The sequence below is a fragment of the Mixophyes fleayi genome, chromosome 8 (genome assembly GCF_038048845.1).
Source record: "Mixophyes fleayi isolate aMixFle1 chromosome 8, aMixFle1.hap1, whole genome shotgun sequence".
Lineage (NCBI taxonomy): Eukaryota > Metazoa > Chordata > Amphibia > Anura > Limnodynastidae > Mixophyes > Mixophyes fleayi.
The window spans coordinates 12,983,969-12,997,635 of NC_134409.1; the positions used below are offsets into that span (position 1 = coordinate 12,983,969).

The 13,667-nt window shown below is 40.4% G+C and overlaps 1 protein-coding gene across 2 annotated transcripts in view; it reads left to right on the forward strand.

Moving 5' to 3' along the window:
* The window catches only part of TNNI3K (TNNI3 interacting kinase), a 174,510-nt gene that overhangs the window by 34,751 nt on the left and 126,092 nt on the right, over positions 1 to 13,667 (forward strand). For both annotated transcript variants that reach the window (XM_075181918.1, XM_075181919.1), the window contains exons 6-11: positions 2,152 to 2,250; positions 3,741 to 3,879; positions 5,935 to 6,079; positions 6,152 to 6,256; positions 7,590 to 7,684; positions 12,283 to 12,432. In XM_075181918.1, coding sequence (XP_075038019.1) covers positions 2,152 to 2,250; positions 3,741 to 3,879; positions 5,935 to 6,079; positions 6,152 to 6,256; positions 7,590 to 7,684; positions 12,283 to 12,432 — 733 coding nt within the window. The remainder of the gene's footprint in view (positions 1 to 2,151; positions 2,251 to 3,740; positions 3,880 to 5,934; positions 6,080 to 6,151; positions 6,257 to 7,589; positions 7,685 to 12,282; positions 12,433 to 13,667) is intronic.

The window sequence follows — 13,667 nt, forward strand, 5'->3', positions numbered from 1 at the left end:
CTGTACACTTAGCAATTTACATTGATTCTTGTTTACAGAAAGATTGTCTTTCCATAAGCCTTAAGGATACTACTGATTTTTGTACAAATTTTTGTACAGATGTTACATATTTGTTTTCATTTGTTGTTTTGTGTCTATATACATCTATCTCCCTTACCGATGATCAGTATAATAAGAGACAATGGATTTTGAATCCTACTTTCTGTCATAGTTAGTTTTCATCTTTACTTACATTATTTGAACTCAATTTTACTAAAAATGATTTCTGTTTTGGAAAGGACTTTAATGTACAATTGTAAATGGGGATGGTCAAATTATTCCAGCCAGTTTGACCCACTTTAACGACCTCGAACCTTTGGTTGAACCAATCTGGAAAATATGTATATTCATTTTTAGCTCAACCACTGTATTCTGTATCTTATGACTGCCAAGATGTTGACTCAAAATTCGAAATTTGCATTAGCTGCTCGCAATTCAATTAATTTAAGTAAACTGTGAAATGTGGCACGTTTTGCCTGTCTGAACTTATACTATAAAACTGTGTTTAATAGTATTTTAGTAGTTGTTTTTTTTTAATTTAAAGAGAGAAAATACATACATCAAGCATTCCTTTTATGCACACAAAGACGGTATATCTTCTCTATTCAGAGTATATCAAATAACAGGGAAGTCCTTTTTCATATGTCTGGATGTTGATTCTTCCTAAATAAACTTGTAAACACATAAATCTGACATAGTGAAGTATATCTAAACACATAAGAGAAGACATACAGTTGGCATTCTAGTGGTGTTATGGGGGTCAGACACGCTGTGATATAGCAGCCGACATCTTACAGCTGCCCTGATATTGAGACATGTTTGGGTCGAAAATTATCCCAATGCCCGATAATTATTTGATCTAAATCAACTGGACTATTATCAGGCAGATTTCAGGGCTTATCTTCCAACTACACTAGCAGTTCGTAATGAAGCCACTAGTAACTTGGCCGCCCGGCCTAAAGGTCCGAACGGCTGAATCACCTCCAACCTGGCCACTGGTGTGTGCCCAAAATGGCCGTTGGTCCTGTCGCCGATTGCGGACCAGCTTATGTGTGCCCAGCTTAAGAGGAACGATGGATCCTACCACTGTAGCTCAGAGAGTAGAATGTAAAATCAATTTTATTTTAACACATAACAAAGTACACAAATTGTAATTTGGTAAAACTGCCCACGTAGCTTTATGTGGAGATCACATGTCCAAGTTAAATGACCTCTCTTATTGGAGCTATTGGCGTGTTTCAGTCATGAGCAGTCACGTCTGATCATATCTTTATGCTTTTGGCCCAAAGAACTAGTATATTTTACTCAAATCAACTTGTATAAATCAAACACAGCCATTGTCCGAATCTGTATATAATATAACTGGGCAGCACGGTGGCTTAGTGGTTAGCACTTCTGCCTCACAGCGCTGGGGTCATGAGTTCAATTCCCAACCATGGCCTTATCTGTGTGGAGTTTGTATGTTCTCCCCATGTTTGCGTGGGTTTCCTCCAGGTGCTCCGGTTTCTTCCCACACTCCAAAAACATACTGGTAGGTTAATTGGCTGCTAACAAATTGACCCTAGTCTGTCTGTCGCATATTTTGGCTCCCCCCCCCTGTATAGCAATGTTGCAGACGCATCATTCTGTCATGGCTGGCAGTGCCAATATTAAATGATTTGCGACTAATCGTGTCATGGAGGCCCTCATATCTCGCTCACTTCACTAGGAAGTGGGATGGATGCAGGAGAATTGCCTGCTCTTCCGGGGCAGCACAGCGGCTTACTGGTTAGCACTTCTGCCTCACAGCATTGGGGTCATGAGTTCAATTCCCAACCATGGCCTTATCTGTGTGGAGTTTGTATGTTCTCCCCATGTTTGCGTGGGTTTCCTCCAGGTGCTCCGGTTTCTTCCCACACTCCAAAAACATACTGGTAGGTTAATTGGCTGCTAACAAATTGACCCTAGTCTGTCTGTGTGTGTGTGTGTGTGTGTGTGTCTGTCTCTGTCTTTGTCTGTCTTTTTCTGTGTGTGTTAGGGAATTTAGACTGTAAGCTGATGTTTACGTGCCATTAACTGCCTGTCATTCTCTACTTCCTGCCCTACCTGATGTCTTTATTCTTTCGCACTCAGGCTGTGGACATATTATTACAACACGGAGCATATGTCAATGTGCAAGATGCAGTCTTCTTTACCCCGTTACACATCGCAGCGTACAGTGGCCACGAGCAGGTGAGATACGTTAACCGTGACATATCAATATATTTTATTTTGCTAATTTTACCCACTCTTCCACCTGTTTTTTTTCCAATATGAACTACACCAAACAGTCTTATCTTTGCACCTGCTGCCCATCACTATAACCTTGGTTTGTTATGGATAATTCCTACTATATATAACAAACAAATACTAACCTTTTCCAGTAGGCAACACCCTCATTGTCTGTCGGAAAATGGAATTGACCTTCAAAAATCAGGTCTGTTGACAAGTAAACAAGGGGGACCCAGTAGTGACAGCTAAATATAACGCTATGCAATTGCTTGCAAAAGTTAATCAAATACATTAACATCAAAATACATACATATAAAATAAAATATAATATATTTTTTAAAAAGTTCGGCCTCCGAACTTTGGAGGATCATTAAAGCTTAGGGCCAGTGTTATTCCCATCTCCACATTGTCATAAAAACAGATTAGTTCACACTATGACTGGTAAACAGAAATGGAATGGATGAGTCTTCGTTAGAAGATTTGACACAGAAGATCTTCAACAAACTAACAAACTACAATTGAAACAATCAAACTACAACAGCACGGTGGCTCAGTGGTTAGAATTGATGTCTTACAGCACTGGATCTTGAATTTGCTACCCGACCAAGTACCTATCTGTGTGGAGTTTGTATGTTCTACCTGTGTTTGTGTGGGACTATTCCGGGAGCTCCGATTTCCTCCCAAACTCCAAAAACATACTTTTAGCCTAATTGGCTTCTGAATAGATATGGACCCTAGTGTTTATATTTGCATGTTAGGGAATGTAGACTGTAAGGTCCAATGAACCAGGAACTGATGTGATGGGTTAACAATCTTCTAGGAATCGAAAACGCATGGTACAGGATGGTGGATCCACACAATATAAAAGACAAGGTGTAACATTAAATAAGGACTCCACTTTTACATGATTTAATCCTCTCTCTCCCCCAATTTGTAATACTGTTGTCGGACCAGTCAATTTTCTTGCTGGAGAAAGCATGGAATTTGAAATTCAAGTGTGCTGACACCAATGTACGTCAGGATTGGTCAGCTGCAGCAGCATCCAATCAGTGCTCTCGATGCGAGAGAGCAGTGAGATGCCAACAATTCAAGATTCTCCAGTCTCCTCTGATAGGTAGAATCAACCATTAAAGAGTACAAGGCGGTGAGCATCTGAGAAGCGTCAAGCCAGACAAAGTACCACGCCGTTTCACTAGTTGGGGGGACGGGGGCTTCACTGTGTAATTTATGCTTAGGGAGTTCTTTCACAGCACATAATCTGTTGCAATACTTTAATTTAAAACATTATATTACCTACTGTTAATACGACCCAACTATTATAGCATAGGATATATATGTTTTGATGTACAATATGCCAATAGGCTATAGGTCTATAAAATCAAATTTGTTATATTCTGTACAAAATTGTGGAATTTGTTTCATATATTGTTTCATATTAAAATGTGTGGTAGGTCACTCGCCTGCTTCTGAAATTTGGTGCAGATGTGAACATGAGTGGGGAGGTGGGCGACAGACCCCTGCACCTCGCCTCTGCCAAGGGATACCTCACAATCACAAAGTTATTGCTGGAAGAGGGGAGCAAGGCGGATGGTAAGTCTTATTTAAAGGCGTGTCTTGCTACAGGAAGGAGACACCTCTTGTTCTGTCTTGTCTATCTGTACTCAACCATCAGGCCACACCCCTTTTGTATTACATCACTGATTTTAACTATGCGCTCTATAATGGAATATATAGGAGAGTCAAGTAAAACATTTCCAGATATAAGTTGCACCTCAGATAATTACCTTGATTTGTTTGCATTAATACAAGTAGAGGACAAAAAATGGAAACACCAATATAAAGTCACTTAATAGAGTGTTGGGCCACCACAGTTGGCCAGGACGGCCTGTTATCCAATCGGCATCAAGACTACAATTGTCTGGAATCATCATTTTTCCATAACAAATTCTGATATGATGCCTGGTGGTTCTGTCTTACACTTAATGCACGGAGTGCAAATTAATGCACAGATGTGCATGGAAATATTAACTGAAGCTCCTGCCAAATGCACCCCAACAATCATCCCTCTTTCAAAATCACAGAGGTCTCCTCTTGCAACCCATGCTAGACAGAACTATAGGCGACTATTAACACATCCATCTGTGTGGAAGCCTTTGCTTTCAATATGCTTGGTGTCCTTCATTTACTCAGCTGTTTCTATTGTTTGTCTACTACCTATTTGTCTGCATATTTAGGGTTTAATCAGCTTTTTATTCTTATACCGAAACTACGGAGACAGGGTCAATTTTTTTGATGAATCTATATTTTTTTCCATAGAAGGAGAAAGTGCCAATATACCACAGCGGTACAGATGATTTGTAGCTAAAAAATGTTAATGTCTTGTGGTGATGAATCAAAAGTTACTAATGAAAATCATTTTAAGTACACAGATGGAGCATTGTAGTTTGTGATTGTGCTCTTGTCACTTCACACCAGCCACTCCGCACTCACATACAAGTGAATATAATGATGCAAATTGTATGGTTGCGCAGTGGGGAGCAGATCATCTTGTCTCTTGGCTCTCCCCTCTGGGGATATCCCAGAGAGGACGTCCCAAAGGCAAGCAAGTATAGCGCAACTAGCACTCACCTTGTCCTCTCTCCAACTACCACTAGTCAGGGGGATTTGTGATGGGGCACTCAGGCAGTGGAGCCGTCTGTGATTTCCTGTAATCCCTGTGTCCCCATCCGACACTCTATGATTGTGTGTCATTAAGGCACGAATACTGAGCGTTTGTTATAAACCGCACGTAAATCAGCTCTGTGTACTCCAGAAGTCAACAAGGAACTGATCTAAAGATACGTGTGGTGATGCTCTACTGGATCAGACACAGCAGGATACATACAATACCTATGTGGAATATAACATCTCAAAAGAATGCACAGAAAAAAAATGAATGTTACCTGTCAATCATATAGTCATTTATGATTTTTATATATATATATATATATATATATATATATATATATATATATATAATTTTTTTGAATGCATATGATACTGACATAACTAGGACTCAGGACAGACTAGCCCTGTAGCTGGAGCAAGAGATATGGCAGACAAACAAGTAACTTTGAAACGGCCAGAGCTTGATTTGGGCGTGGCTGCGTGCTCTCGAGCTTGGCACGCCCCTACTGTACATTGATGACGGCCAAACGCCCCTTCCCAGCCCAGTTCATTCCCCCTAAATCGTAGTCTGTAGTAAGTTTCCGTTAAGTCCATATATGCAGTGGCCAGAGCTGTGATCACGGCCGTATGTCCCAGATCTGGTGATGTGCAGAGTGATTTTTGTGCAATACGCTCAAAATCAGCAGATACGTGACTTAATGACTCAGGCCCTACATATGAGTGGGGGGAGCCAGTGTGTTCACTTAGTGCTGAGAGGGACCAGATCATGCAGTGTATCTAAAAGTACATTGTTTTATCTTTTTACTTTTGGTTTAATATTTTTAAATACAGATGAAGACAGTAAATGACCAGATAAAACCATTTTATTGCACAGCTGGAAGGTGTCCGCTTTATATTTTACATAATACATGTTTATCAATGTATATTGTATTAAAAACAAAAAAAACACACAAGAAATAGAACTAATCTTTTCTGCAGTCAACGCCCAAGATAATGAAGACCACGTTCCGCTGCATTTCTGCTCACGGTTTGGACACCATGAAATTGTCCGATTCCTCCTGCAAAATAACTCTGGCGTTCAGCCTCATGTGGTGAACATATACGGAGACACGGCCTTGCACCTGTGAGTAACCCGCGCCCCAGACTGCAGCCTGGGAGCGCAGCCTGTCCATCTAATCGCTGTCTCTCCCAACAGCGCCTGTTACAACGGCAAATACGAAGTGATGAAGGAATTAATTCAGCTGTCGGGGACAGAAAGTCTGACTAAGGAAAATATCTTCAGCGAAACAGCTTTCCATAGGTAAACATTTGTTTTGTTTTTTGTTTGTTGGAACCAAGTTTGTCAATAATACATATATCAATAAATTATATTGATATAAACGTTCAGTTCTGATGTCATCACTTCAGTTTTCATTAGGTACAATTATGTTAAAAGGAATAAGGTACCTTCGTGGACTTTCATTTTCTTTATGGTTTAAACTCTACAGGGTATGATCCCATATACAGTGTAAAATTGTTCCATGTAGCATGTCATAGTTTTTCCAAAACTAAAGATTTAGAAAATCTATGGGGTAGGTTTACTAACGGTTGTAAAAAGGAAAAATGGAGGTGTTGCCCATAGCAACCAATCGGATTCTAGCTATTGTCTTCTAGAATGCACTGGATAAATGAGAGCTAGAATCTGATTGGTTGCTATGGGCAACACCTGTACTTTTAGGATATCTATTCCCATAGAGTGTTTCATAAGTTCCACTGAGGATATATGTGTCTGTGGTACTGCTTACTAGCTATTATTGGGCAGTATGAACTGTGAAATAATCATTGTCATTGCCTGGTTTCATGAGAGGAAATTCTCAGAACTGTGACTATCCTCCAGGAGAATACATATATTGAGCCATCCAGACGAGCTATTTCTGCATTGTTTGCCCTAATAACTTTTTATTGTTTATATTCCTGGTGCTACCATACCAGGAGCCACCTACTTCTGCTTCTGCTTGCCCCTCAGACCAAAAGATGCCATTCCTCCCTTACGGTTGTTTATAATGTAATAAGACGCAAAAACACACAATTAATACTGAAGTGAGGACGTTTAACATATTAATAGTATTTTATAACATATAATGTCACCTGTGCATTATACCATTATAAATTATGTTTACCTGAGAGATCACCTCTTGGCCTAAAGCTGCAGACAGCTGCATTATGGTCCTGGTTCCTAATTGCCTACTAATACACCCAGGGATATATTATTCAATATATAATTGTGCCATTTATATTTTCAGAACTCTTCTTTGTGCAATTTATTAAGCACTAACATCTCTAGAGATTGGCAAAACATTACCGTGCTTCCAATTCAGACTGCCTTTGACAGGTGTATAATGATATATTATATTTTGTAAAGCATCACATAGTAAGAAACTAGGAACATTGGATTAATTTCTCCCCTTACGTTCAGAACAATCTCAGATCATAACGGAGTTATGGCATATTGTTCTCAATAATTTCTTATAAAATCTCAGTCCTTGTCCATTCGCCCTTGCAACTTCTATGTTTGTGAAACGATGAGCGGCCTACCGTTATAGTATAATTGTTTCACGACTTAAACGGTGTGTTTCCTTGTCTGTCTCTGATAGCGCCTGCACGTACGGCAAAAATCTGGAGCTCGTGAAATTTCTTCTTGATCAAAATGTCTTAAACATCAATCACCAAGGAAGAGATGGACATACCGGTAAGTTAGAAACCCTGTGAGTTCATGCATACCTGCCTCTCTCTCCAACAATCCTAATATAAAGTCAGCATAATACTATGTCTGAGTTGTCTCCTGAACATGACAGCCCTAGGCAGGTGCCAAGTTTGCCTGTATAGCAAATAACGCCAGGTGTATAGGAAACTAAGAAAAGGTGGATTTTTCCTATGTTATGTCTCCTTCTCTTCCTCATTCCCTCCTCATGTCTCATTTTTTCAACCTACCAAGGGTTGAGGCCAAGGAAATTGCATAAAAGGGCATCAATCTTGTGCGCAGTTAATCTAGCATATACACTACATGGACAAAAATATTCGGACGCTTGACCATTACACCAACAGGGACTGTGAGGACATTGTATTCAAATACATATACTTTAATATGGAGTTGGTCCCCCTTTTGCAGCGATAACAGCTGCCACTCTTCTTGGAAGGCTTTTCGCAAGATGTTGGAGTGTTTCTGTGGGAATTTGTGCCCATTCATTTTGAAGAGCATTTATGAGGTCCGGAACTGATGTTGGACTAGAAGGCCTGGCTCGCAATCTCCGTTCCAGTTCATCCGAAAGGTGTTTGATGGGGTTGAGGTCAGAGCTCTGTGCGGGCCAGTCTGGTTCTTCCACACCAAACTCATCACACCATGTCTTTGTAGTCCTTGCTTTGTGCAATAGGGCACAGTCATGTTGGAATAGAAAACGGCCTTCCCCAAACTGTTGCCACAAAGTTGGAAGCATAGCATTGTCCAAAATGACTTGGTATGCTGAAGCATTAAGATTGCCCTTTACTGGAGATAAGGGGTCTAGCCCAAACCCTGAAAAACAGCCCCATACCATTATCCCTCCTCTACCAAGCTTCACAGTTGACATAATGCAGCCAAACCCAGATTTGCCCATCTGACTGCCAAACAGAGAAGCATGATTCATCACTCCACAGAACACGTTTCAACTACTCTGCAGTCCAGTGTCGGTGTACTTTATACCACTCCATCCAAAACTTGCCATTGATCTTGGTGATGTGAGGCTTACATGTAGCTTTTCGGCCATGGAAACCCATTCCATTAAGCTCCCGCCGCACAGTTTTTGTACTTACATTACATTTCATTTTACATTACAGCGGAAGTTCGTAACTCTTCAGCTATGGAATCATCAGAGTGTTGTCATTGACCCTGCTCTGTGATTTTACGTGGTCTTCTGCTTTGTGGCTGAGTTGCTGTTGTTCCTAAACGCTTCTACTTTCTAATAATATCACTTACAGTTCATCATCACCACCATTTATTTATATAGCGCCACTAATTCCGCAACGCTGTACAGAGAACTCACTCACATCAGTCCCTGCCCCATTGGGGCTTACTGTCTAAATTCCCTAACATACACACACGTCAATTTGTTAGCAGCCAGTCAACCTACCAGAATGTTTTTGGAGTGTGGGAGGAAACCAGAGCACCTGGAGGAAACCCACGCAAACACAGGGAGATCATACAAACTCTGCACAGATAAGGCCATGGTCGGGAATTGAACTCATGATCCCAGTGCTGTGAGGGATAAGTGCTAACCACTGGGCCACCGTGCTGCCAAGGTTGACCATGAATTATCCAGCAGGGATGAAATTTCACAAACCATCTTATTGCAAAGGTAGCATCCTATCACAGTACCACACATCCTATCACAGTACCACACATCCTATCACAGTACCACACATCCTATCACAGTACCACGCCGCATCCTATCACAGTACCACGCATCCTATCACAGTACCACGCTTGAAGTCACTGATTTCTTCAGAATGACCCATTATGTATCACAAATGTTTGCAAATTGAAACTGCATAGCTAGGTGCTTAATTTTATAAACTTCTGGCAGCGGGTCTGATTGAAACACCTCAATTCAATAATTAACAGGCGTGGCCAAATACTTTTGTCCGTAAACTGAATATGCGTCTGGTGCAAATATGCGGAAATCCACATCATCAACTTCAAAAAATGACTCCTATTTATGTCGGTGCAAATTTTATATCAATGTCCAACTTAAAATAATATGTATCTCTCTCAAAGAACTGTGCTTAACTTGCAAGTGACTGCCCCAGATCTGCCTCTCCAAGCTGTGCAAGGGGCTGCAACTGCAAAATATATGAATCTCTAAATATGGATGCAAGTGTGCATGCTCCGTGAGTCGATCTTTCTACATGACTCATCTTTATGTCGTGCTAACCTATAACCCTAAATCATTACCTAAGGGCTGTTATTCACAAATCTTTCAGTGGTAGCGGCCACACGAAAGGTAATAACTACTTCAGCTGGGGCAGCCGTTTACCTTCTCACCTACTGACCACTCCCTCTGATGAAGTTACGTTCCGTAATGAAACGCGTTAGGAGTTTAGAGACAACATTCTAGTTATCCTTACACGATTTTCACCTACTTGTTGCAGTTTCATTCATTTTTTAATTCTATGCCTAATTGCCGGCTTTCTCTATAAGAACCGATATACTTGGATTCATTCGGCATCACATGGATGACGCTTTGCATTGGACTCTCTCCGTTTTATTGATTCTACGCCTTACCACCCACCCATATCACCACCGTGAAGGGTGTTAGGAGGCCACACAGCTTTGCAAGAATTAAGGCACCTGTCAGCTTGTATATTCAAGCGTACCATTCGGACACTTACTTATAAACTACCCGCTACAATCTGAAGGGCTCTGCTTATCATCTATAGGAGATCTCTATCTACATCACTGAGGATCGTATTCCTATGATCACAATGGATATCTGAGGAGACAGAGAGGATAAATCTTCATTAAGAGCCGTATTTCAAGCGGATATGTGGAGCGGAATACTTTTTCAGCCAAGACAGTGAGTAATTTACATCCATTATCTATGCTTGCAGTCCTTTTCTGACATCGGGATACGGAGCGGACTTCATGTGTATTTGGAATGGACTTTACTAAGCAAGTTTGAGCACTGCGCTCACGAGTATCCATGTTCTATACAGTGATACACATGGACATTATATGAGCACTATACATTGAGAAGCGATTTACCACCATTGGTGGTTTAACGATTGTGGCTATTATTGGCATTATCCGTTTGCTTTTTGGGGAATATGTCTAACAAGTTTTTTCTACATGTTCTGACCACAGTATGAGCTACATTGGAGACAGCTGTCATATTATCTATCCAGTAGCCTGGTGGTTTTTACAACACTCATGAGCAACGTTTTTTTATATTCATCCAAATATATCTTTTATATACTACGTCACTGTGCACGGGGATGCAGTTTATGCCTTGCTTTTTTCCCCTTGAGCATGTTTTAGCAACAGTATTAGTAGGCATCTGTTGATGTGTTTATGATTATATTCATTAAAGCATACCTTATGTGACAACTCGTGATTCTTTTTTTATTTATCATATACATATTCATACGGATAGACCAGTAGCACTGCAAACGTCTCCTTTGGTTTAGTGTTTTCGTTGGTGGACGCAGCCATCTTAGTTTGTGCAGCAGCTTTTTTTGGTCATATTTTTCCTTATTATAGATATCAGATCATATATTTTTATTTAGTATCCATTTATTTTAGTATTACACTAGTTCACTTACTTTTTTGGCACCAAATCAGGCTTAATCTTTTGATTCAATACCAGTTTACTTACTCACCATTGACACCCTTGTGGTGATATGAAGGGTTAAGACTATCTCCATTATCCAAGTACCCACAAGATTAGGGGCTAGATTTACTAAGCTGCGGGTTTGAAAAAGTGGGGATGTTGCCTATAGCAACCAATCAGATTCTAGCTGTCATTTTGTAGAAAGCACTAAATAAATGAAAGCTAGAATCTGATTGGTTGCTATAGGCAACATCTCCACTTTTTCAAACCCGCAGCTTAGTAAATCTAGCCCTAGGACTGTATTTATTTACTTATCCTATATCCCACCGATGTCCCAATGTGCAAGGAGAGGTACGTATTAGGCACGTTCAATAAAGCATATTTGTCATGGACCCCTAAGTCACTCTGAATATTCCCCAGGCTCGTGGGCCCAGAGAATACACAAGCAAAGTTCTGGGGGAGGGGGGGCGTGCATACAGGGTAAACAGCAATGGTCAACTAGATGGAAGGGTGGGGACCTGGATACAATTTTACTGGAGGCTACTTTAAACATAGTTATAGGAATACAATGCATATACTAGGCATACTTCTAAATTATACACAATTATGTAGATAATTTCCCTTTAATTCTGTATTAAGCCTTACTCGTCTCATGCAGGGTAGCAATTAATTTAGATTAGGAAAGTTTAATGTCTTAGAATGATCTACTTTTCTGTCCTTTACACACTCGCAGCGCTCACAATTATTCTTTCCTCTCTTTCCAATGTATTCATTTTTGTTTTGAGGGTATCATTCTTCTCGGCTGGCAGAATAAGTACCAACTTGTTGGCTGTAATAAAATAAAATCATCTTGTCCTTTCAGCACACAGTAATTTTCTGGATAACATATTTCCCCAGAAAGAATATCACTCCTGGCTTTATGATCATTGGGTGTACTTCTATTATGCTCGTCTGATGCTAGTAACTTCGTCTCCCAATCTCCCAGGATTACACTGCGCCTGTTACCACGGGCACATCCGCCTGGTGCAGTTCTTGCTGGACAACGGAGCCGACATGAACCTCGTTGCCTGTGATCCCAGTAGATCCAGCGGTGAAAAGGATGAACAGACTTGTCTAATGTGGGCTTATGAAAAAGGTATTGTCATGCGGGAGCCTCAGAGCGGTTGTGCAGTAGCTCGTATTGTCCAATCAGAAACTGTGAGCTTCTAGTGCAGTGATGGGCAATTGGCGAACCTAGGCCTGCATGCGGCCCCTCCCAGCCTTCTTCTAGGACCCACAGATCCTTTCTGGTATATTGTCAGATTAGCTTGTTATAGCTGGTAACTAGAGATGTTCACTGACCCCCTTGTTTTGGTTTTGGATCTGATTTAACTTTGTGTTAACGATGACGTTTTGCCTCGATTCAGATCCGGGAACGCGCGAAAGTACAGACCCGGCTCGCGAGCCTACTCGGATCCCCTAAGTTCGGGTGGGCTCGGTTTTAAGAAAACCGAGCCCGGGCATCTCTTCTTGTAACACTTGTTTAAACTGCCTGCTGATATGTTATTATAGATAAGTGTCTCGTTTTTTGATTAAAGATATTGTTTTAACTCTTTACTGAGATTAAGGTTTATGTGCGGCCGTTTTGAAGGTTAGGGAGTGAATTGTACCAGGTTGCCCTTTTACTGATTTAGTGCAATTTCGACCAGTGATAGACAATCCGATACACTTCGGGGCCACATGGCTTGGCCCTCTAACCCACAGAAGGGCCACACGTTATCATTAATCTCAGTAATAAATAGAAACAAAAACATTTAATCAAAGAAAGAGACACCTGTCTGTAATAATATATCAACAGGCGTTTTAAAAAAGTACAAAAAGTTATAACAAACAATTCTGACCAAGCAGGAAGGAGCTGGGGCCCGTAGGTGAAGGCCCGGAGAGCCGCCCGTTGCCCATCACTGATTTAGACAATAGAAGCAAATGTCAAATTTGTTCCTATGATTTACTGTGATCTTGAACTTCGTAAGTAAATAACCCCCAGTGTGTAATATATTACGTGTCTTCTGATTGGACCTTTGCATCATGTATACAAAAGCTGCTAATATAAAAATAAAAAAAAACAACTCCCTTGCTTTTAAATTATATTTGTGATACATCTTTCGCAAAGACACAATCATTTTAAAATACCTTACTAAAGCACGATGGGATCATAGAGATGTTGATACAACTATATTCACTCATCGTACTTGGAATAAGATATATTATAGCTGCCAAAGGCAGAATGAAATGTCAGACTATATGAATCACAAAAAAAGTAATATAAACACAATTATTTATATGTCATTCAGTTATGGGAAAGTGATAGTTTTATTAATATTATAATGGAGA